The sequence below is a fragment of the Eretmochelys imbricata genome, chromosome 3 (assembly GCF_965152235.1).
Source record: "Eretmochelys imbricata isolate rEreImb1 chromosome 3, rEreImb1.hap1, whole genome shotgun sequence".
Taxonomy (NCBI): domain Eukaryota; kingdom Metazoa; phylum Chordata; order Testudines; family Cheloniidae; genus Eretmochelys; species Eretmochelys imbricata.
In genome coordinates this window covers 85,329,812-85,355,459 of record NC_135574.1, presented here as the reverse complement: position 1 = coordinate 85,355,459, position 25,648 = coordinate 85,329,812, and the positions used below count along the sequence as shown (strand labels likewise).

The 25,648-nt window shown below is 43.1% G+C and overlaps 1 protein-coding gene across 1 annotated transcript; it reads right to left on the bottom strand.

Moving 5' to 3' along the window:
* Positions 1-10,919: 10,919 nt before the first annotated feature.
* On the bottom strand, positions 10,920-25,390 carry GTF3C6 (general transcription factor IIIC subunit 6). Its single transcript, XM_077812945.1, has 6 exons — positions 25,074-25,390; positions 19,213-19,293; positions 14,908-14,971; positions 14,671-14,715; positions 14,434-14,547; positions 10,920-11,614 (listed from the first exon to the last, which is right to left on the bottom strand). The coding sequence occupies exons 1-6, from the start codon at positions 25,113-25,115 to the stop codon at positions 11,310-11,312; spliced, it is 651 nt and encodes a 216-aa protein (XP_077669071.1). The 5' UTR covers positions 25,116-25,390; the 3' UTR covers positions 10,920-11,309.
* Between the last annotated feature and the right edge of the window lie 258 nt (positions 25,391-25,648).

Here is a 25,648-nt window from a genome sequence, read left to right as displayed (position 1 = left end):
TCAGAAATCCAATCCTCAACGCAGAGTCGGGAGCTGCAGAGTGCGTGCGCCTTTTCTGTTACTGAGCATGCGCAGTAGAAATTGCGGCGGTCGCCGCCCTCAGATCGAAACAGGGGTAAAAGAACTACGGTGGGGAAATGGGTACGGAGAGGCAGTAGGGGCAAAATTCTCAAAAATGAGAGGGCGGGGGGGAAGGGTTGCGTTCCTGGCTGGCTGTCGCCTTTCCCCTGCGCCCCCTAGCCAGGGCAGTGGCGCTGCAGGCCAAGGTGGGGGAGGGAATATATTTTATTAGACCAGCTTCTGGGGGTGAAAGAAACAAGTTTCTGAGCTACCCGGAGCTCTTCTTCAGGTCGGTATAGCTCGGACGCGTGTCTCTCTCACCCACAGCCCTTGGTCCAGGAAAAGCTATTGCCCCCCCCCCCCACTTGTCTCTCCAGTACCCTGGGACTGACAGGGTGCACCAACACTGCAGAGACGCAGACCTTAACATTTCTGACCTATAGCCAGTAGCTGTTATCAACACAGAAGCATAACTCAGAAAAGCAAGGAATGATTCTTCCTGCTGTAGGATTGTCTTGGCTGTCTGTACAGCTCTCTCAGCCGCTCCATTCACTTGTGGGGACTATAGGCTGCTAGTAATACGACCAAACTCATAATTTGTTCAGCATGACTTAAATTCTGCAGCTGTGAGTTGTGATCCATTGTCCATCACTAGTTGTTCTGGAATACCAAGAGTGAGCAAAAGTGCACTGCAGTTTTTCACTAACAGTGGGGCATTATGTCTTTAAAGTACATTATTTCTATATACTTGGAAAAATAGTCCATGACGGCCAGATAATGGTGTCCTCTGAATTCACGTAAACCTGTAGTTAGTCTCTTCCAAGGTCTGCCTGGTAGAGATGTTGTTATAAAAGGTTCTTTGCATTGTGTTGGTCTGTTAATTCTACAGTGTTCACATGCAGATACTTTATTCTTTATGCCTTTGCTGATTCCTAGCCACCACACTGACTGGTTGGCTCATTCACACCACTTAGTCCTTGATGTCCTTCGTGGATGAGGTTTGGATTTCTCCCCTCATTTAGTTTAGAATTACGATGCAATCTCCTTTAATCATTCATCCGTTTGACTTGCTTAATTGTCCATGACTCACAAAATAATCTCTTGTCACTTCCTTAGTGTCCTTTAGATACTTGGGCCAGCCAGCCCTAATATAACTTAGACATTCTTGAAGTTGTCTGTCAAGTTCGTTTATTGTAGCTGGTGTAGTCTCTTTTCTGACAGGTTTCAGAGTAGCAGCCGTGTTAGTCTGTATTCGCAAAAAGAAGAGGAGTACTTACAGCACCTTAGAGACTAACCAATTTATTTGAGCATAAGCTTTCGTGAGCTACAGCTCACTTCATCGGATGCAAGCTTTCGTGAGCTACAGCTCACTTCATCGGATGCATTATGCATCCGATGAAGTGAGCTGTAGCTCACGAAAGCTTATGCTCAGATAAATTGGTTAGTCTCTAAGGTGCCACAAGTACTCCTTTTCTTTTCTGACAGTGATCTGTATGTGTCCACAGCATCCACATATGCCTTTATATCATCTTTGAGCTCATGGGTAGTTGAATGTGATGTTGGGCAGTGTATCTGCTACCACCAGATTTTTTCTAGGAACATATTCTACAATTGGGTTAAATCGCATCTTAGCAGTGCTTGATCAAGTTCTTTTTGGCTGATGAGGATTGCAAGCAGTTTATGGTCTGTTATTAGTATAAATGAATCCAGTCCACACAGTTCTATGTAAAAGTTCTCACATGCCCAGACACTTGCCAAGCTCCCCTTTTCAATAAGTGAATACGTTTTTTCTCCTGTGAGTGAAAGAAAACAAAATGCAACTGGCTTCCACTCAGATCCCTGTTGTTGCAACAATACACCACATAGCTGCTTGCATCCACCATTGTGAGTTTGTTCAAATCATAATTCTTGAGAACAGGAGCTACTGAAATGATTTCTTTTACCTTTCTGAAGGCGATGTCTTGATTTGGTCCTCACAACCAAGAGGTGTTGGACTTGAATAGTTCATTTAGTGGTTTCGACACCGTAGAAAGGTCTTGTAGCTGTCAATGGAAGTAATTTACCATCCCCAGTCTGCATCTCAATTCTTGTACATTTGTTGGTGGATTCAATTCTGAAATTGCTTTTACTTTCTCAAGGCTAGGACTTATTCCATTCTTGTTTATTGTGTCCCAAAAACTTGATTTGGGATAGGCAGAAAAAGCACTTGTCCTTGTTTAGCTTCAGTCCAAACTGACTTCTTAGGCTTAGACCTTCATTGAGGGTTGGGTTGTGTTCTTCCATCAAAGACCTATATATCACACTATCCTCTATGAAAACCTCAGATTCATTAGTGTTCATTAACAGTTCTGTCATCTTTCTTTGGAAAAATTCAGGTGCACTAGTAATCCCAAAAGGTAATCTAAGAAAGCAAAATCTGCCAAAAGGTGTGATAAATATAGTCAGTTTAGAACTCTTTTTGGCTAAAGGGGTTATCCAGAATCCACTCTAGACATCCAGCTTGGTGAATACTGTAGCTCTTTTCACTTCGCTTTCGGGAGGAAGTCATCCAGTTTAGGTAAATATATAGTTTTTCCTCACAACTGCTTCATTAAGTCTTTTAAGATCCACACAGATTTGTATTTTTCCACTTTTCTCTACAACCGGTACCGTTGGCCTGTTGGCAATATTGAGAAAATCTCTGAGCCAATCTGTTCCATTCTCTTAAACTCAGTTTCGACTTTATGAAGCAACAGGATAGGAATCCTGCAATGTGTAGGTACACTGCATGGTTCAGCATTGTCTCCAAAGGTTATTTGTACTGGATCTCAATTGAGTTCTTCCACTTTTCTTACTTTGCTCCTCATGGCTGCCACGCTGCAGCTGAGAAGTTGTTGGTCTTTGATCAAATGCATTCTGAATGTGAAGCTTGTGTCTTTGTAAATTGTTTCTGTGGTGAACTGGCCCACTCAATTCAGAATATCTCCAGGGCTAGTCAGAGCTGTGAGTTATTTCAGCTCTGGGAGGGGTTGAAGGTGATTGTAAGTCACTTCTGAGACAATACTCCCCTCTGCTCCAGAGTCAATTTTAAAGTCAGTAGTCTTCCAATGACTATTCAGTTTCACTCTCAAGGCAGGATCTGTATCATCACACGTGACAGATCCCAGAAACAATGCTCTTGACTATAATTGTAGTCAGCTCCATGACTGCCTTAGTATTTTGTGCATTTATTACATATTTCACCACACATGAGCTATGGAATTTTCCACATCTTGTGCATTTAGTCTAAAATGTTTTGTATTTAGCTTGGGACTCCCTCAGAGCTCAGGTATTTTATGATAATGATTTTTAGCACTCTTGCAGTGTCTGTTTACAGCGTGTAAAGCTAGTTTCAAGTTTTTCAAGTTGCTCTGCCTTTTGTTCTTCTGTTTGACCAGTTCAGACTGTCACACTGTCTGGAGTGGCTCACAACTGTGAATGCCTCCCTCAGGGCAGTCAAAAGCAGGGCAGACACCCCAAACGTTGGTGTATTCCATAATTAGATTTCACCAAGCCAGTAACAAATATGAACTCCTGCATCACTATAACCGTCTTACCATGGAGTCACAGATAGTCCCCTTATACCAGTAGTGGGCAATCTGCAGCCTGTCAGGATAATCTGCTGGCAGGCCGCAAGACAGTTTGTTTACATTGACCGTCTGCCGATACGGCCGCCCACAGCTCCCAGTGGCCGCAGTTTGCCGTTCCTGACCAATGGGAGCTGTACGAAGTGGTGACCAGCATGTCCCTGCTGCCCGTGCCGCTTCCTGCAGCTCCCATTGGCTGGGAATGGCAAACCGTGGCCAGTGGGAGCTGCAGATGGCCACGCCTACGGACTGTCAATGTAAACAAACTGTCTCGCAGCCCGCCAGCGGATTACCCTGATGGGCTGCATGCGGCCCGCAGGTTGCCCACCACTGCATTAGACTCTCCAGTCTATCTTGCCACCCAAACTGGACTTATAAAGTGATAAATGCTCACACAAAAATCACAACATATTCAGGTTGCTTCCAGTCCCACAAGACCAGTAACTTACCCTAGATCAATTGGTACTCTAGGTCTTACACCAAAGAGACTGCTGTAGCCATCCTGTAACAAACTAAAGATTTATTAACAAGGAAAAAGATATAAAAGGAGTTATTTAAAGGTTAAAGCAAGCAAACATATACACAGAGTTATCTAAATCCTAAGAGTGACAGAGTTGTACTGATCTGTCAAATCAAAGTATCTTTCTGGGTAGATCCAGGAGGCTCTATGGCTTCTGTTTAGACTCTTTGGCCCTTCAGAGTTCAAACAGTCAAAAAGACGGAAAATTTTCCTGTGGCTTTGTTCTATTTTCTTCATTCAGTTTCCAAGCCCACAGGCCGAGCTTCCTTGCACGTAACATTTTCCAGGTACATTAGGGCCATTAATGAATCTTTAGTATTGTGATGTTCATTAATGGCCCACCTGATTTTGATAGTCCTTCTGGATGGTGCAGGGGGTTGTGGCAGTTTTTGTGCCTGAGTTCACAAGGTCAGAGCAAAAATTTTCAAAGTTATAAATTAACATATTGTCTTACAGCATGGAATTCTGGCATTACAAGTGAGATTAATGCATGCAGCAACGTACAAGTATTTCATAGAGTCTAAACACTAACTATATTCTTATAGGACTAATATCTGTTTTGAGCAAAACTAACATACAGATGGAACTGGTCTGGTCTCCAGCTATAAGTTTGTCAGTTCTTAACTAATGCTTGCAGCATGGGCAAGAGCTGGCATCTGGCCTGCCAGCATCACACAGAGAACTTTGCTATCTGGATAGGTGTGAATAGATTTAAGTCTGTCTTTAACTGTAGTTGCTGTGAGAGGCTTTTGTCTGTTACCCAATAACAATCCTGCATCTGATATTTTCATGTTTTGCAGTCCCAAAATCACAGTTTTAGCCAAAGGATGCAAAACTCTTATAAAAGAGCTCTTATTTTCTCCTCGTTCTTGAATTCACTGGTAAAAACATGATCTTTCATAAATCACATTTCTTGAGGTATAAAGTATGCATCAAACAGTCAGAACCATTTCATAGTCCTCTCTGTGACTGTCTTCAGTAAAGGCAAAAGATTTAACAATATGTGTTGCCTGCTTCCCCACAGCATAAAATAAAGAAGATACCTAAATATCTCCAGTTTCCTAGTGCAGTTTTGTAGCAATGCAAAATTTTGTAAAATACTGCTTCCAGGCTGAAGTTGCATCAAAGTTGAAGTTCCCTGGAGCACTGAAGGGCATGTTTTAAAAGTTGCAACTTTTGTAACGTTGTTCCTTCTCTTTCTACTCTTCTCTGGCATCAGTTAGGCTACCTTGACTTCTGACACCATATAATGTACTCCTTGTACATGTAGATTGCAGGTCTGTACCAAATATGGACTGGCTAGAGCTTCCTTCCCAGGCATACACCAGATGTGTTCACTGTACAATCCTTTAATGTGCAGCCACTGCTGAGAGGTATAGCTATTGTATGCTCAGGTATGGTATGATACACATCGCCACCTAGTGGCTGAACTGTATGATACAGTTTAACATTCTGTTACATTTGCTTACATGGTTTGGGGGTTTTAAAGAATCCCCCGGCAATTTAGAGGAAACAAAAAACCAAAATCCTAAATCAATAGCCTGTCAACAGCTGAGGGGAGGATGCTGGTGGGTGCCGCATAGAGCACAGAAAAGTTCTCTTAACAACATCGTGTGTGTGTGTGTGCGTGCGAGCACAAATGCCCTCCCCTTATAGAGCCCTCAAAAGGATTAGTCAATTTGCCAAGATTAACAAAAACATTTAGAACCCAATCCTTCAAGACAAGGAAGGTGGACCTCTTAGGCTAGATTAGACCCTAAATGTTTTGGCCAGCTAACCTGACTATTCATTTGTGATTGTTCTCACCCTATGTAGATGAGTGATCCATAAAGTTCAGATGTTTATTTAATTGGTTTTTCCTCAAGAAAACCTTTATTATTTAAAAATAATATATTTTTTAACAATTATATAACTTCTTAATAGCTTTCAAGGTATGTCAAATGTCACCCAAAAATAATAGATTTAATAACTCAATATTTGTGTAGACAAGCCTTAGACATTAAGGAGAGAGTACTGCTGCAATAGTGTATTTAATAATTTAAATGAACATTTAAATTATATGTAAATAAAGTACCCAGTCTTGAAGTTTAATAATTGTTATGATAAGGTTAGTATTTTTTGGTAATAAGATATTTTAACAAATTAATTCAAATGTATCACATTTGCCAAATTATTTCCATGTTTTAAACTGTTTGTACCCTTCTGAAGTAAAGGAAGGATGAGGAAAGGTGAAAGGAAGCCAATTCTGATAGGGTCAATATTCGTCATGAAAAGAAAAGAAAGCATCTTTTGATGAGGAACCAATACCAATACATGAATGCATCCGATGAAGTAAACTGTAGCTCACGAAAGCTTATGCTCAAATAAATTTGTTAGTCTCTAAAGTGCCACAAGGACTCCTTTTCTTTTTGCCAATACATGATACATACTCAGTGTCAGATTTTGCTGCCAGTAACAAAATCTGACGAGGCATTTTCTGATGCCACATAAAGCACATCAACTAGGTCTCCATGGTAGGAGGTGCAGCTGTCATTTTGAATCAAGGCCCAAACCCGCTAGCTGCCCCAGTGCAAGGCAGACGCTCCCAGCCATTGCAACAGTTACAGCAGAGTTACCCCCTGAGAACAAGTAACAATTCAGACAGAAGTTAGGCTGACATAATGCTTTGCAGATAAATTTATACATTTTTGGGTCTGCATCCAGAGATAGCCCAGAGCAGAAGAGTAACAGCTTCCCCCAAAAACCCTGCGTGCTAGCATGTCAATAGGAGATCTACGTCCATAAAGTGGAAGGAATTCAGAAAGAGAAATAAAAACTACTGAGACCTAATTGTTACTCCCCCATTAAAGAACAGACAGTGGGGTTGGGGAATAAGGAAATAAGGTCCCATTTGACTGGCTATCCCAGCCTCTGGACTGTACTCAGAAAGTTGGGGATGAATTACTCAATCTACATTTCATAATGACTAGATTATTACATAGTTGTGCTGGTGTTCAGAATAAATACCTATTTTATTGGTAAACCTAATGTACTCTGACATACATCTTTGTCCACATACAATAGGAACAGTAGCATAACATAATCCTATTAAGAAAGTGATTAGAGAATACTATGAGGGAAGATCAGAGCCTGAAAATATTTGAAAACCTTGTCTCGTCTTTCTGCATCACAAACACATTTATACATAATCAAAAGCATTTGCTAGCAGAACATAAAAATGTGTTTATACCAAAGCTGAGAACAAAAGAAAGTGGAGGATGCTATGCTAGGAGGCTACCATTGAAACAGTTTATCTTAAATGTAAGCAAAAAGTTATGATATTTCTCCCATGAACCATGTTACTCAGGAACAAGATGAACTGGGTTTTTTTTTCCTTTTAGGTTTTCCCTTGTAGCCAAAACTTCATTGCTAACTCTGATTTATATCTGAATTTGTCCTTGAGTACTTCACATGTAGTGATCACTAGTCCAAATGATGTTTAAAAAACTACTAATCTATGCTTTCTGGTTCTCACACCAGAAGGACAATATCATAAAACTTGCCTAACACTAGGAAATATTGGACTCAATTTTCCACCAGTGGTTGCTACAGTGGAAGCAGTAGTGTAGAAAGGGCAAAAGTTCTCTTCCTATCACTGGTAGAGCTGCATTTTCGTGCTGTCACCAGTGTAGATTTAGACCTGGTCTACATACAGAGGTTAACTAAAGATGTGATTTTATACTCAGTTAAACCAGTACTATTGTGTGTTTGGATATTCATCACCATTTAAACCTGGGTTGTATCATTTACCTTGTGTTGGTAAGCGTACTGAGGTGCAAGCCAAACCAATAACTTGTTTTAAACCTTACATAAAAGAGTCTCCACATACAAAAGTTGCATTAGTTTAACCAACACAATGTAATTTAAACTAAGGCAATGTGTGTGTTTAGACAGTTTCTTAGAGGGCCAAATTTTCCCAGTGGAAATGCTCTGGGAAGAAATACCAAGTATGTCTTGATTAGAGTTGTGATCCTGTTGTAACTTCAGCTAGTTGGCAATAGATTAACACCTTTCTAAATGCTAATTTAGAAACTCCACAATAAATTTATTCCAGGACACATACATTTTTGTTAGCTACTCTAGGAAGAAGTCAATGGAGCTACTCCAATTACACCAGATGAAGATCTGGCCCTCTAGCTCTAATTCTGGGCCACCTAGCCTTACTCACTTCTCCGTCTGCCAATTTTTCCACTGTGGAGCAGCCAAAATGACCAATGTCATAGCTACATAACATTTAGAAATGTAAAAATCTGTCTTGTGCTGTTACTCTAAACACTGAAAACGATAGAAAGATAAGTACAATGGGCTAGTGGAGAACACAGGACACCACAAATGCCACATTGCTTCACTCTATTCCACAACAGTTTTCCATAGAGAACACACACTAATTTAGAGAAAAAACACTATCAATGTGACAATCACATTTTTGTTTGAAAATGTTGTACTTATAGTTAAAAACATCTAAGATTTCTATGATAGGTTTCACAGTAGCAATCGTGTTAGTCTGTATCTGCAAAAAGAAAAGGAGTATTTGTGGCACCACTGTTCCTCAGACGTTCTTGTCAACTGCTGGAAATGGCCCACCTTGATTATCACTACAAAAGGTCCCGTGTCCGTCCCCCTCCCCCCCCCCCCCCCCGCTGGTAATAGCTCACCTTAAGTGATCACTCTCGTTAGTATGTATGGTAAGACCCATTGTTTCATGTTCTCTATGTATATAAATCTCCCCCCTGTATTTTCCACTGAATGCATCCGATGAAGTGAGCTGTAGCTCATGAAATCTTATACTCAAATAAATTTGTGTCTCTAAGGTGCCACAAGTACTCCTTTTCTTTTTAAGATTTCTATGACTGTCTAAAACAAGTTGGCAAAACAATGGACCGGACCATTTACTTTGTACATCACATGCTATGAAATGTCAGTTTCATTATTTCCCCCAAACAAACAGTATGCAAGGGAGAAACTCATTATAATGGTTAGTCAAATAGGGGAGCAAACAAATCAATCAATCCTGAAAGTGTTTTTAAAGGAATTATTTAAAAAATATTCAGAACATGGTTTAAAGTTGTTTTTTTTTTAAATTTTCAACTTGGAAGTTTTGAAACTGACTAGTGTCCCTGTGACATTATTGACATAAACTATGACCATATAGATCATTGTTGCAACAACTGTTATATATTTGCAGCAAATATTGTACAAAGGTTGTCATGTGAGGTAGCTATAAAAAGGTTATGCTTTGCTGGTTATGATTATGCTCTCTGTAGGTGTGTATCATTTTGTAGCTGAAGTTATGAATATTGGCTACGTACTGGTATCTCAATGTGTTTTGATTCTAAGTAGTCTCAGTGAAGCATTTGGTCAGCTTCTTGAGAAAGGACTATTCTCAGTAAGTGCCCAATCAAGGAACGCTTAACTGACAATGAACTTTGGGAGATGACAGTCCACATCCAATGAAGTGCGCTGTAGCTCACAAAAGCTTATGCTCAAATAAATTGGTTAGTCTCTAAGGTGCCACAAGTACTCCTTTTCTTCATGTAAACAATGGCATCGGGCTGCAAACTGAGTCATGAATGGACATGTGACTTGCCCATGTGACTCCAAGCACCATCTTGCTGCTGTGATTTTCCACAGTAAGAACAAAGAGGGATCCTTCCAGGCAGAGAATATAAAAGGCCCTGAAAACCCCTCCATCTTGTCTTCAATCCTGCCTCTGACCTCTGGAGGAACCTTGCTACAAACTGAAGCTCTGAACAAAGGGTTGAAAGACTCATCCCAGCTGTGGATGTACTCCAGAGACTTGATTTGAACCTGAAGTTTATTCCATCACTGCTACAAGCCTGAACCAAGAACTTTGTCATTACTGTATGTAATTGATTCCATTTAACCAATTTTAGCTCTCTTCTATATTTCTTTCCTTTTATGAATAAACCTTTAGATTTTAGATTCTAAAAAATTAGTAATAGCGTGATTTGTGGGTAAGATCTGACTGGTATATTGATCTGGCTCTGGAGCTTGGTCCTTTGGGATTGGGAGAACCTTTTTTTACTGGGGTATTGGTTTTCATAACCATTCGTCCCCATAACGAGTGGCACTGGTGGTGATACCGGGAAACTGGAGTGTCTAAGGGAATTGCTTGTGTGACTTGTGGTTAGCCAGTGGGGGGAGACTGAAGTCCTCTCTGTTTGGCTGGTTTAGTGTGCCTTAGAGGTGGAGAACCACCAGCCTGGGGCTGTGACTGCCCTGCTCTAAGCAATTTGTCCTGAATTGATACTCTTAGAAGTGTCCCACCAAAGGCAGCTTCGTTACAGTCCCTTTAGTAATACTATATATAAAGTCAAGTGTATATCAATGAATGACAGGTGCAAGCTGGACAAAACAGGGTTAAGTGAGGTTCTAGTAAGCTCAGTGAGATGTTACAATAAAATTAAGTGAAGAATACATTTTGCCTTTTGTTGACAGAACAAGATTAAACCCCTAGATCACTTGCAGACTTCAACTGCTGATTGAAACGTTTTGACCAGAAGTGGTCTCCTATTGGGGACCATATGCAGTGGAGGGAGGAAAGAAATAGGCTACCAAAACCAACTCAGATGTGTTTTGTATGGTGCCCACCAATCTTAGCGAATAGGTCACTTGTATAGCATTTCCTGGGAGGAGCATCCACATGAGTAAGGACATGAAACCCCAAGCTGAAATAATAACTGAAAATGTCAAGGCTTTATTTTGCAACAGATATCTTACAAAGAAAAGATTTACTTTTATTGATATTCATGGATGTGCAGTATGTGCAGTGCATCAGAGTTTTTCTATGGTGTCTCCTTCTCATTTAGTCATTTGTTTCTGTTCTTCAACTCAGAGGTAAAGATGCTAGCTGGAAATGCATGTATATTTAACACAGAGACAGATACTAAAATCATCACATTCAAGACCCAAAAATGGCTTCCAAATTTGTGGGTGCAGTTTTGCACTCACTATTAATTACTCCCATAAAGTGGAGGTCAGGTTGAAGTGACTTTAAAAGTTTGGTTCATAATATTAACTAACTCCATTCATCCTCACTTCTAGACGCTGCAGATTTGATATCATCACCTAGGAGCATCATCTAAGGTATTGTCTTGAGCACTTCCTGAAGGAGAGTTTTCTGCTTCAGAGGCAGGGCTATCAAGGAGAGGGATAGAGTCATCCATTTCCATGCTATGCTGCTTCTCCAGTTCGTAAGTTAGGCCAGAGTTCCCTTTGTCACTGACCTCTCCCTCCAACTCGTCTGCCAGTTTGTCCTGGGCCTGAGCTGCCTCCTCAGAATCTTCCTTTTGGTGCAGAAAACTACAAATCATATTAGGTCTGCTGTATGAGAAATCTTTGTCTTTAATCTGTAACCACTCCACACCACCTGGTCAGAAAAAAGATAAACTAGTGAAACGGGGAGGAGAGATTTTAACAGCAAGACGACATTTTCTTAGTTTCACGAGTTCATTGTTTTAGCCTTAAACAATAACTAGAAATATGCAATAATGTTATGTTTGAGAAAAAACAACATTATATATGAGGTGGTGTGTGCCATAAGCTTCTGCTACAAAAAGACTTGAGGGAAAGAAAGGAAACTGCCTGTGACCCATTTTCCAAACCGGAAACAGTAAAATCCCTCCCAAATGTCCTTACTTCCTTCTGCTGCATAAGACGGACCTATTTTCACTATGATCCTCACATGCTGAAGTGAGGAGAAAAATTCTTAATTAAGACAAATAGCAGCTTAAGTTTCACTGTCTTTAAGCAATACAGCATAAAACTCTGAGGGGTAGAAGGTTTGTTTGCTTGCTTATACTGGTTTATGTCTCCAATATAACATTTTTTGTCTAAGAACTGAGGGAGGGTCTTCAGAATCCCCATCATATAGATTTCTAATCAGCCATTTTCATTTGCTTTGCACTTGAGAGCTAATTATCAGAACTATTGTTCTTCTAGCTGAGCAGTGCCCGCAACAAGCTCTTAGCTCTACTGCTTCTTCAAATCAGCCACTGTTTCCTATTAGGAGACTCAACACCTGTCCACCTCCAACACACAAGCTACTGCTGCTGACTCCTGAGTATTTTCAACTTAGGAAGGTACCAAGAATCGAGATATGGTCTCCCATGTGCTGTGTAAAACATAGAATCATAGAATATCAGGGTTGGAAGGGACCTCAGGAGGTCATCTAGTCCAACTCAAAGCAGGACCAATCCCCAATTAAATCATCCCAGCCAGGGCTTTGTCGAGCCTGACCTTAAAAACTTCTAAGGAAGGAGATTCTACCACCTCCCTAGGTAACGCATTCCAGTGTTTCACCACCCTCCTAGTGAAAAAGTTTTTCCTAATATCCAACCTAAACCTCCCCCACTGCAACTTGAGACCATTACTCCTTGTCCTGTCCTCTTCTACATAACTATTACACCACCAGCTAAACCTATTACATTTCTAAAATTTGGCAATATATGAATTTTTATGGTACTTATTGCTGTCACAAACGGGGCCACTCAATTACAGTACACTCCAAGAGATTAAAACCAAAAATACATCAAAACAAAGAGGGCTGCTTAATGGGTATGCCTTCTGTTAATTTACTGGCATTTGAGTTTTGTGTGCGTGTCTCATGCTGGTTCTGTTTGTTCATCTAATAGCTTTTCATTCTTCCACAGCAGTGATACATAAAAATAAATGGAACAAAGTTGTAAAGGTCAACATTTCCTTGCCTAATCCAAAAGAATGACTGGGATGGGAATGACATCTTTCAAGAATGTAGATCTTTATCTTTGGGCTGAGTCCCACCATACATTCAGGAGTTTTTGTGGTTGTTGAGGTTTCCCTGAAAGCTAGGGCTGTGTCTTGGTTAACTAAGTCTAAGTGTGTCTGAGATAACTAAAAACTATTATTTAACAGGATAATCCTTTTCCAATTCCTATTTATCTTAGAATCAGTACATTTATATGCTGACTGAAAATTCCACTTGCATTATAAATACTGGGAGGGGGAAATCCTTTTCATTCAAAGGTTGGTTTCCCAATTACTTATAATACCAGTGAAATAGTGGATCACACAGACATTAGTTTACTATTCTTCAGTATTTATTTTGTACTGTGCCAACACTGTTGTATCTAGGTGCCACACAGCACCTATGCAAGTTCCAAAGCAGTTTCCATACGATTCAAGATGCTAAGAATATATTTTACTGATGCAGAATGGAGACTATCATGTTAATTTAAGTTTAGACTATCAAATAACTTGATGGAACATGGCACCTGAAAACATCTAAGAATGACTACGAATGAAAAGTGGTTCCGCAGGTCTGTAGACCAGTTTATTAAAAACAAATACAGATTACTAATGGAACTGGTATTTCTTCCCTCATGTAAGTATGCTCTTCAGAAGTCACACATGCTCAATATACAGTAATCAAAATGTGTCAAGTGCTGAATGTATGAGTATTGAGTGTTTGTCATGTGCAAGCATTGAATTGCTTGTGAGGAAGCTTGAGAGTTCAATTAGAACATTTCCTACAGTGGCATTGTTTTAATTAAGCAACCCACCTGCCACTATATTACACTAACTTTTAAAATGAATGATTTCTTAATAAATCAATAGGTAGTATTAGGTGGGGAAAGGAAATGTTACATCTTATGGGTAAAAGTCATCCCATCTAGATTGCTCACAAGATGACTTTTTAATACCATAAAATGTAATCTTCCAGCAGAATATGTATAAATTTAGCATAAAATGGCTCTTTATTCCTAACCCTGTGTATGAGCAAATAGCAGGAACAATTGGGAATAAGACATTGCTAGGAGCAGTATTACTGTAAATATCTAAATACAGAAACAGCATTGACTTCCGGCCTAGAGATGAAAGGCAAAATTTAACCCTGGTGTGAAATGGTACAACGACATTGAAGCAAGTGCACCAGAACTTAATTTGCCTACAGAAATGCATATAAAAATGGAAAGTAGTTTGGCCAAAATCACAGGAAGCTTTACAAATAACTATCATTTTTTAGTTCAGTTAATTTGTTTATATACGATGTTGTTGTTTAAGAACGGAAAGCTTGTATCCTTTAATTCCCTGGATACTTATTGGCACTAAATGGTCAAACTAATTTGTGTCTCCAGCCTGGTATCAAAGATAAGGTTTAGTCCTAGGACGACCTCACATGTTCCCACATACAAGACCAGGTGCACTAACCTACGCTCTCTTCTCCTTCCTTCTTTTCAGTCAGAAGCGTCCGTGTCATGTTCAGCTTCTTCATTGTGTGGCACTTGTATTTCAGCTGTAGCTTTTGGTTTCCTTCTGCGTCCACTATAAATAAAAATGAATTGATTCATTTTAGTGAACATCCACATCATCTGAAACATGAAAATTATCTGAACCTTACAGCGTCAGCTCAGATACAAGCCAGAACATAAAAGATGTATCACTTACCTTGTTCTGCATTTTCTTCAAACACCACACAGGTTCCAAGGGTATCTATGGAGAACAAAGGACAGTTAGCGGAGAAATAACAGAGGTTATTTGCCAAAGGCCCAGTACTTCAAAAACCTGAGTGCTCTCCACCTCCACTGAAGTCAATGGAAATTGAGGATGATCAGTATCTCTCATGATTGGGCCCTGTATGTCACACTGAAAATGAGCAGTTTCATCCATATAATCTTTTCCTACCTTCATACTCCCCAGCAAAGACATATCTGTCGACTTGCAAAATGGGCCTCTCTGTGTCTATTCCCTACAAACAAGGATAGACAGAAATTACATGGAAGTCATGCTTCAGCTAGTCAAGGCAAGGCACCAAGACTAGAGAAAACAACTGGTAAACTGGTATGCCAAGTACAGTAAAACCAGCATTATATACAGATTCCCTGACATGGTATATGCAGTACAAGACAAAAAAGCAATATGGAATGCAAGCTAGAGATAGTAAATCAAGTCTATTCTATTACACTGAGATTAATATGGGGAGAAAAACGAACATACACAAACAAAGGAAACTTTCTTTTCAGTGTATAGATTCCTAAACTGTGAGATTTAGATGAAACAGATATACAGTATATCTCGGAAAATTAGGTAAGCAAATGAGAAAGGTGTGCAGGAGACAAAAAGGTTGCATGAGTACACAAACACCTAAACAACACACAGGCACATCAGCAGTCCAATGGCAGTGGTAGGAAGCTATTATTTATATTATTTAACAAGCAGCTCTCTGAAAATAAAGGGACACCGTCAATTTAACATCAAGCAAATTTCTAAAAGTGAGTTAAAAATGGTTTCCAGGACTAGCCCTGCTTCTGTTTCCTTCTACAAGTTTCTGTGGTTTTACAATCACTTTCCCCTATTTTTAAAGTGTTTTTTTTCTCCCATTTCTGTGAGCGTGTCTCACAATCAACAAGGAAGTGACTATACAAAAGAAATAGTGAACCTGACTACACACAGAATGCTGTGAAACAAAGTAAACAAACAGAAATATTTTGGGGGTGATAACTTCTTTCAATCATAGTAACTTTAGATGTTACATTAATTATACTCGGTACATGATTTTAAGACAAACACTATTTTCCAGTTGATGGTGTCCCACTGAGTTGACTGAATCCTTTTAAAAAGTCTTTGATCTGGAAAAGGCTACAGCATGCTGAGGGAAGAGGCAGTTGCAAGAAGTCCAAAGGAGCATAAACTAACCTATATCCAATCTCCTATTTATTAACAGCTTTTCAAAAGCACTTTATGTAATTGCCTCAGGGAAAACAGTATTTTAACTCAGAGTTTTATATTACTAAATTTACTTGCATGGAAAATAAATGATTCCCTAAGGGACAAAACCTTTTCAGGGCTGCATACTGGGGGATTTCTGTGTGGACAAGAGGGTAGAAGAAATCCTTACTCTGACTGCAGTTCAGTACAAAATTTATTTCATTGCTATTAATGCAACTTCAGGTTTACAATAGCTTCTGTGGCTCCTGTACATTCATTTTGGGAGTGTGTTTTTTGGGTTGGGGAGGCATGGTTTGGAGCGGGGGTGGGCAGAGACGGCCAGAGGATTTACTGAGTATACGCCTTCCTAAAGCCCAGTTGCATGCAGGGATGCTGGAAGTCCCTTCTGAACATAGCCTTGCAGCATAGAGATTGGAACCCTTGCATGAGGTTCCAAAATCCTGCTCTCCCTTTTGCAACAGAACCTTGTAAGTTGTGCTGGCTCTGAGCCCTTCCAACTACACAGGGCATAGGGACAAGATTTATAATTTAACAGGTTATTGGTTCTTCCTGCTTATTCTTCATACAGAATCACAATCCTCAGTTTGTAATATCAGTCCTCTCCACACAACCCAATTATGATGTCACAAATTAAGGAAGACATCAGAGGGAGAATCAGTTCCAAGATCAGAAGAACTCTTAATGGTGAATCGAAATACTTTAAGTACACATAAAAATTAATTTTCTGAATCACTATCAGAACACAAGCAACCTTAAAACTGAAAAAACAACAGAAGCTCACGTATTCTCACTTCATAAGCCTGAAATGTTCTCAGAAAAAACACTACTCCATGTTTCAGAGTAACAGCCGTGTTAGTCTGTATTCGCAGAAAGAAAAGGAGTACTTGTGGCACCTTAGAGACTAACGAATTTATTTGAGCATGAGCTTTCGTGAGCTACAGCTCACTTCATCAGATGCATACCGTGGAAACTGCAGCAGACTCTATATATACACAGAGAATATGAAACAATACCTCCTCCCACCCCACTGTCCTGCTGGTAATGGCTTTTAGATAAGCTATTACCAGCAGGACAGTGGGGTGGGAGGAGGTATTGTTTCATATTCTCTGTGTATATATAGAGTCTGCTGCAGTTTCCACGGTATGCATCTGATGAAGTGAGCTGTAGCTCACGAAAGCTCATGCTCAAATAAATTCGTTAGTCTCTAAGGTGCCACAAGTACTCCTTTTCTTACTACTCCATGTGACGCTGTATGGAATATGGGAGACACTTTATGATATTGTTCATACCAATATTGTAAAATTCCAAGGAATCTTAATATCTTACCAGATATGCCACGTGAAAATGTTATGCTTTGCCAAGTATGATAATCTCGTTTATATGTTTGATTCACCTTTTATTGTGAGTTATACGATATGTATGGTATATCTGTGTGTTTCTAGGTGACACCCCCAGACATCAGCATTGCTCGCCCGTTCGATGGCCCATCAGGATCATCAGCTATACAAAGAACCCACTGAAAGGAGCCAGGGGCTACACCTTCTGAGTCAGCAGGACGAGTAGGGGCATGCCTATAGATAGAGAACTTTAAGGCTTTTCCATGCCTTGTGCTGTGAAGCTTGAGTTTGGGACACAGGAAGTACAAGCCAGATGGCAAAAGGAATATAAAGGGCAGCTGCATCACCTCCATGTTGTATTCATTTCTGCTTCTTACTTCTGGAGTAACTTTTCTACAAACGAGTTCTGAACAAAGGACTGAATGACCCATCCTGGAATACTGAGCCTGATACTAAGAACCTGATATATGGACTTTGAAGTCTCTGTATTTATCTGATTGCTTTACCATTTAACAAATCTCTTCTTGTTCTTTCTTTTTTCCTTATAATAAACCTTTAGTTTTAGACACTAAAAGGATAGACTAGCAGCATGGTATTTTAGGTAAGATCCAAAATAACATTAACCTGGTGATGTGGCTGACCCTTTGGGGTCAGAAGAACATTTTGTATAGTGAGCAGAGTTTTTAAATAACTTCTCACTGTACTGAATCTAGGAGATGATTGGGAATCAGAGAACTGGAATGCAATAAAGGGAGCTGTGTGACTTCTTTTTTTTTAGCTTCTCAATAACCAGTGTTGGGGATCAGAAGTTTTGTGACTCGTTGGTGAGTTTAACTTCAGTGTTAACCACCAGTTTGGGAGTGTCTGCTCTCCCTTACGCAGCCTCCTCTGACCTTGACATTTTCAGTAAGGGCTGCCCCAGGCACACCGAGTCACACTCCATTTCTTAGCAAAGATTCAAAACTGGGTGTCTCATTAGTAACTACAGCGGACCCCTGCTATAGCACGCATCGCTATAGCGCGGATTCGCATATAGCGCGGTCGCAGTGATTTAAATTGGGATCCATGGTAACGCGGCCCCCACTATAACGCGGTACCGCGCATGGATCCCGAACCCCGCGTTCTAGCGAGGATCCAGTGTAGTACTATAGCGATGCCTCATTACTGATATTTCATTATTTTTCCTAGTATACTGTGAAGTATAATTAAAATTAAACTATGCTTAAAATAAATACTTGAACAAAGCATATTTGTTGTAACGTACTGACCTTGATAGATACAATTATATTTGTTTGGCTTCATCAGTGAGACTATTCAGGTGTGTAAAGTTAAGTTACTTGTTTGTGAGATGAGGGCCTTTCATGTTAATTTTGTAAAATCCACAGTGGGTAGCACAGTTGTTAATACAAATTAATGAGATTCTCTCACAAATATTTCCAAAAAGTAACTTTTAAAAAAAAGTCTTCTGAGGCTAAGCTTGGGGTTTTGTTTTTCCTGCTAAAACTGATAACATCATTAACATCAAAGTAGGATACAAAATGTAGATCCCTGTACTACTGTATAAGATACAAAAACTGGAAAAGTTTAGTAGTGTCTGACAAGAGTAAATGGTTTTCACTATTTAAAAATACTGTGTTTGTTTGTGTGGTTTAAGTCACTTGGGTGTTTTTGAAAGTTATACCCTAAGTTTTGCATAACACTATATTCACAGGCCAAAGGGAACTTTTGATATGCATTCACATTGCCCACTGATGCTAATTGCTCTGCACACAGACCATGGGCAGTTTATCGCTCATATAGTCTGCATATTTCTACACTAAAAGTTTGATCCAAAGCCCACTGAGTTCAATGAGGCCCTAAAATTTCTCCTTGATCACGAAAAAAAAAAATTGCCTCTTTACTAATATGTTGTAGTCAAACTCACCAAAATCTTGCATTTGTTTTCACATTTTTCTAGGAAGTCTGAATCAATAATTCCTGATAATTCTACCACGACCAGCTGTTCCTGCAACATAAACGTATAAAGCTCATTCATCATATATTTAGAACACTAAATAAATGAACAACTTTAACATGAACACAGATACGTCTATTACTTTGCTATTAAAACAGACCTCCCTCAAAACTGTAGAACCAAAATTTGACCTATATTGTTTGTTTGCAAAACAACACAAAGATATTGCTATACCAGAGCAAAGTAATATCCAACTAGTACACAGTTCTGTCCATGTCACCAAAACCACAACTGAATTTGAAGGCTGTTTGTATTCGACCTCAGATAATGTTCAGTTTATATCTGGAAGAATAAGGACCGACAGCTCTTATAATTTTATGCTAGCTAGCGTAACAGCACATATTATACTTATTCATATTTTTAATTAAATCTTACAATGCTTCAACATTTACCAATTATAGACTGTAGCGTGAATGCTATAGGTTAATTATAAAGTTTAATTTTTTCTCCTATCTATTTACAATGTGTTTCCATTTAATTTGTTCTTGTAATTCCTTAATTTGAGGGGATGGGGAGTATAGGAGGAGAAAATGGTGTTGACAGATCTTTGCCAGTCTTTTTCTGAAGATAAGAGATAGATGCCCATTTTCCATGACCAATCTTATAATAATTATCAGTGAACACACAATTTAATTTTAAAAGTGTGGCAAAGGAAATATTGCAAGTTTGATTTTACAGCTTACGAGTAGCTATTACTCTTTTTTTTAAGGTTATGGTAAAATAATGTGACAGTATCAGTATTATTTTCAAAGTTCTTCCTCCTATATAATACAGTAAAGTCTCTTTTCTAGTTTCAGTTGTCTACATGTAACTATCTGACTTTGCCATCACAGTCCTCTGCTATCACAAAAATAAACATCTCAAATAAAAACCAGCTTTGTTATAATTGGAAGATTTTTAAAACATGACTCCATTGGAGAGGCAATGCAGTGCAATGGATAAAGTTCCAAATGGACTTGGGAGACTTGAGTTCTACTTCGCTTTCCACCACTAATTTTCTGTGACCTTGGGCAGTCATTTCGCCTCACTGTACCTCAGTTTCCCCTTCCACCCTTGGAATATCTTGTCTATTTAGAATGTAACCTTTCTGGGAGAGGGACCATCTTGTATGTTTGTATAGTGCCTATCACAACTGGGACCTGATATCAGTTGTGCACTGTAGGTATTACCCTAATACAAACAACACCAGTTCCAGTATCCTGTGTGAAATGAACTGGTGTCAGTCCACTTCCTAGCTGATTGGTGTCCACATTATGAAAGCCACTATCATAACCTGCATTATTCTGGAGCGTCAAAGGCCTGCTGCTCTACACTATAAAATGTTACCATTTGTAAACAATCATAAGTATGCTCATAAAACTTGCAGATGATACCGAGCTAGGAGGGCTTGCAATCACTTTGGAGAATAGGCTAGGCTACGCTAAGAATTCAAAATTACCTTGACAAATTGCAGAATTAATCTGAAATTAGTAAAATGAAATTAAATTAAGACAAATGAAAAGTATTGCACTTAAGAGGAAAAAATCAAATGCACAACTACAAAATGGGAAATAACTGGGTAGGCAGTAGTACTGCTGAAAACGGTTTGGGGATTACAATGGATCACAAACTGAATGAGAGCCAACTACGTGTTGCAGTTGCAAAAAAAGCTAATGTTCTGAGGTGTATTAACAGGAGTTTCACACGTAGGATACAGGAGGTATCTGTCCCTCTCTACTTGGCAAGAGTGACCTGGCCTCAGCTGGAATATTTGTATCCAGTTCTGAGCACCACACTTCAAGAAAGATAGGGATAAATTGGAGAGAGTCAAGGTGAAAGCAACAACAATGTAAAAGGTTTAGAAAACTTGACCTACGAGGAAAGGTTAAGAAAACTGTACATGTTTACTCTAGGGGAAAAAAAAAAGGCGGGGAGGGGGGGAGATCCTGATAAGTCTTCTGCTGTATCTCACAAAAGCTTATGGTCTAATAAATTTGTTAGTCTCTAAAGTGCCACAAGTCCTCCTTTTCTTTTTACGGATACAGACTAGCACGGCTGCTACTCTGAAACCTACAAGGGGACAGTGATCGATTGTTCTCCATGTCCACTTAAGGTAAGGTAAGAAATAATGGGCTTAATCAGCAGCAAATGAAATGTAGGTTAGCTAGTAGGAAAAATTTTCGAATGACAAGACTAGTTAATTTCTAGAATAGGCTTCCAAAGGAGTATGTGAAATCTCCATCAGCAGAGGCTTTTAAGAACAGATTGGACACACATCTGTGAGGGAAGGTCTAGGTTTACTTGGTGTTATCTCAGCACATGGGGCTGGACTAGATCAGGGTTCTCAACCTTTTTCTCTCTGAGGCCTCCCTCGACATGCTATAAAAACTCTAGGGCCCAGCGGTGGCGGGGGGTGGAGGGGAGGGGTCTCGGGGCAGGGGCCTTGGGCATAGGCATAGTTTGACTTCTATTTTGGGGAGTGGGCAGGGGCCAGCGGGGCTCAAGCCACCTCCACATGGTGGGGTACAGGGATGGAGTGCAACCTCCATCCCCTGACTCATCTCAGCAGGCCACACAGCCTGTCTGGGTTGAGGGGGGGTGGGGAAGCAACCAAAAATTATAACTCAAAGGTGGAGGGCTTAGCTCAAAAAGTTTGAAAACAGCTTAGGGTGCAGGAAGGGGGTAGCTGGGGCTGTGTGGGTGCATGGAGGGGGTGGCTAGGGGCTGGGTGCAGGAAGGGGATAGCTCAGGGTGCAGAGAGACGGGTACTAGGGACTGTATGCAGGCAAGGCGATAGCTCAGTGCAGAGAGAGGAGTGTTAGGGGCTGTGTGCAGGCAGGGGATAGCTCAGGGTCAGGGAGGGTGTAGATCAGGGTATAGGGAGAGGGGTATTAGGGGCTGTGTGCTGTGAGGACTCCCCTATGATCCCTGTTCCCAGAGGGGTCTGCCAGCCATGGAGCAGGGTCTCCCCATCTGGGTGGGCTCTTACCGGCTGCTTCTTTGGGAGCAAACAGGGCTGGGAGCTGAGAAGCAGCTTCAACCTGGGGCACCAGCAGGAGAGGAGGGAACGCTGCCGCTGCCTGCTCCATGGCACCAGCGAGGGCTCCAGCTTCCCGCCTCCGACCTGGCCAGGGAGAAGAGATGTGGGGGAGGAGGGGAGCTGCCCCCAGGGCTGCCATGCTCTTGTGCTGCAGTTTATTATTTTTTTGGGAAGGGGAGCAATGCCCTCCATGTCTCCAACTCTGCCCATGGGCTCAGGGCTTCTGCCGCACAGGGAGTACCAGGGCTCGGGGCTCCAGGATTCAGCCCCACACCTCCCAGGTTCAGTCCCGTGGGGGAAATGGGGGGTGGGGGGGCACCAGGGATTGGGGCTTCAGCTGCAGGGCTCCACGGCCTCCTTGAAAGAGCGTGCAGGCTCCCAGGGGCTGTGGACCCCTGGTTGAGAACCGCTGGACTCGCTGACCCCTCAGGGTCTCTTCCAACCGTACAATTCTATGAGTCTGTGCTAACTGCTACAGTAGCAGGTACATAGGATATTCCTGAGGGCATTTTGTACCAAAAAAATTAAAAATTATGTGCATAATATTTTAAAATTCTGCAAGTTTTATTTGTCAATAAATAAATGCAGAGGCTCCAGCATGGCAGTGGGGATCACAGGCCACTGGCTACACAAAGGTGGGAGATCACCTGCAGCCTCCCCACGCCCAGGACACGGACTCAGCGGTGAGGCTACACCCGACCCTGCCACACCATAAGGCCCAGGTCTGCCCCAGAAAGACTCTAGAACCCTGCTCTTCTGCACCAGCTGTGGGGCAGGCAGGATCCAAGTGTGGAGGGACTCAGTGTGAGGGGATTCAGGTGTGGGGGAGAGGGTGGTGTGTGGGACAATCTGGGTGCAGGCAGCTCAGTGGGGAGGATGTGGATGCACAGAGGTTCGTGGCGGGGGCGGGGTCCTAGGTGTAGAGGCAATAGCAGTGATGAGCTGGAGCCGGTTTGCACGAACCGGTTGTTAAATTCTGAAGCAGTTTTAGAACCGGTTGTTAACCCGTTTCTCTGCAGGGGGCGCTGAGGCTTTGATGGGCTCCGGCCCGGAACTGATGTAATTCCTCCTCTGGCTGCCAGGGGCGCTGCGCTGTGGGAGCCATGTGGGCTGCCGCCTGGCTCTGCGCATGAGCCCTATTGCTGCTGCTGCTCCCCCGACCCCTGGCCCTGGGGCTCCCGCTGCTGCCTGGTGGGTCCCCGGCTGCTCTGCTGGGCCTGGGCTGCGTCCTGCTGCTCGGGCTTCTCCAAGCCACTCTCCCCGTGAGTACCCACCACCCTGCCTGCAGCCAGCTCTTGTCTCCAGCTACCCCCGCACCCCCTGCCCTGCCCGCAGCCAGCCTGTCTCCAAGCACCCCCGCACCCCCAGTCTGCAGCCAGCCCCTGCCGCACCCCCTACCCTGCCCGCAGCCAGCCCATCTCCAGCCACCCCTGCACCCCCACCCGCAGCCAGCCCCTGCCGCACCCCCTGCCCTGCCTGCAGCCAGCCCCTGCCGCACCCCCCCAACCTGAAGCTAGCCAGCCCCACACCACCCGTCTCCAGCCAACCCCTGCCACATCCCCCTGCAGCCCTGCCCTGCCTGCAGCCAGCCCCGCATCCCCTGCCCTGCCTGCAGCCAGCCCCGCATCCCCTGTCTCCAGCTAGCCCAGTCCCACGCTGCTGTCTGCAGCTGGCCCCACGCCCACTGGTGCCCTGCAGTTCCCAGGGCAGTAACCATGCACACCTGCTTCAATGAGGGGGGCAGGGAGCAGCTGGGACCCACACATGTGCACACCCTTGGGTGACCAGACAGCAAGTGTGAAAAATCAGGACGGGGGTGGGAGGTAATAGGAGCCTATATAAGAAAAAGACCCCAAAATCGGGACATCTGGTCACCCTAGCACACCCCCAGGGAGTGGCAGGGACCCACACATATGAAACAGAGCTCATTTCTAGTTCAGGCCCATCTTTTTAAAAAAGAACTTTAGGTAGGATTAACATACATCTGTATTTCCCCAGACATGTCAGGCTTTTTGGTTCTTAAATTGCTGTCTGGGAGGAATTTTTAATATTTTCCTGGGAAAATATGGATGTATGGTAACCCTATTGGTACAAAAAATACATACAAATCAGAACTTTTTATAGGGAACTGGTTGTTCAGATTTTGGCAGCTCATCACTGGGCAATAGGACTCTGCAGGGGCTTCGAGCTGAAGGCGGCTGGGGCTCAGAGGAGGGGTCTGGGTGTGGGGGTCTCAGCGGTGTGGGCATCTGGATGCTGGGGGAGTGGGACTTGGTCGGGTGGTATTCAGTCTCAGTTCCAACACATTACAGGCCAAGCCAGTGAGAGCCAGGATTGAAGGACAGGGAGCATGACTGCCCCCTTGCCCTGGGGTGGGGGCACAGCCACAGCCTGCCCAATTTGGTGCAAATATTGCGGGAAAATAGGAATGAGGGCTCTCCTCCCCCCCCCACCCTCTGTCACTGACTCCTCTCTCTCCCGTCGTGTCCAGCCCCGCTTCCAGCCTAGTCAGACACCCACCCTGCCACACCCTCCAGGGGCCAGCCCCGCCCGGGAGCTCCGCTGCCATACAGCAGGCGTGCAACAATGGGAGGGAGCGCCGGGGACCGTAGCCTCGGGCTGTCCTACGCGAGTCCCCGGGGCGGCCAAACACCGCCCCCCACCACTACTAACCAGGCCGGGCAGCAGCAAGGAGCCTGAGCACAGACGCAGACACCCGCTACCTGCGCCGCTGCTAGGGACTCCTACCCACCTGCTCCTCCTCTTCCTCCTCAGCTCCCACCGCCGCCGCCATGTCCCGGATCCCGCTGCGAGCCAGCGCCTCAGCGCCCACTACGTGACCCTGCCGCCGCCATCTTAGATTCGGAAAGGCCCCACCCCCGACGGCTCAGATCGGGGCGGGGGTCGATCCCTGGTCTTGTCCTGCCGCCCGATCCCCCCAGGCGGGGGGCCCGGAGCGGCGAAGTCCTGCTCCAGCCGCTTGCTAGGGCGGGGAACGGGCTGCAGGGCGCGCGGAGGGAGGGAGGGAGGCGGTTTGCTGGGGGGTTTCCTCCGGCCCCAGGGTCATAGGGCCGCCCGCGGGGAGATTCCAAACGCCCCCTAGCTCCCGCCACAGGGCTCGGGCCCCGGGGCGGGGCCGGGGTAGCGCTTGGCCAACGGTAACGGGCGCCGCGCAGCCCCAGGCCCGAGAGGCCCAGTGGGCGCAGGGGGCTGGCGAGGGATGGCGGGGCAGTGAGAGGGCTGGGCCAGGCCGGCGGGAGCGGTGAGTTCTTGGCCCGCGGAGGGGAAGCGGCTGCCCGGCGAGCGTGGCTTGGAGGGAGGGGGGAT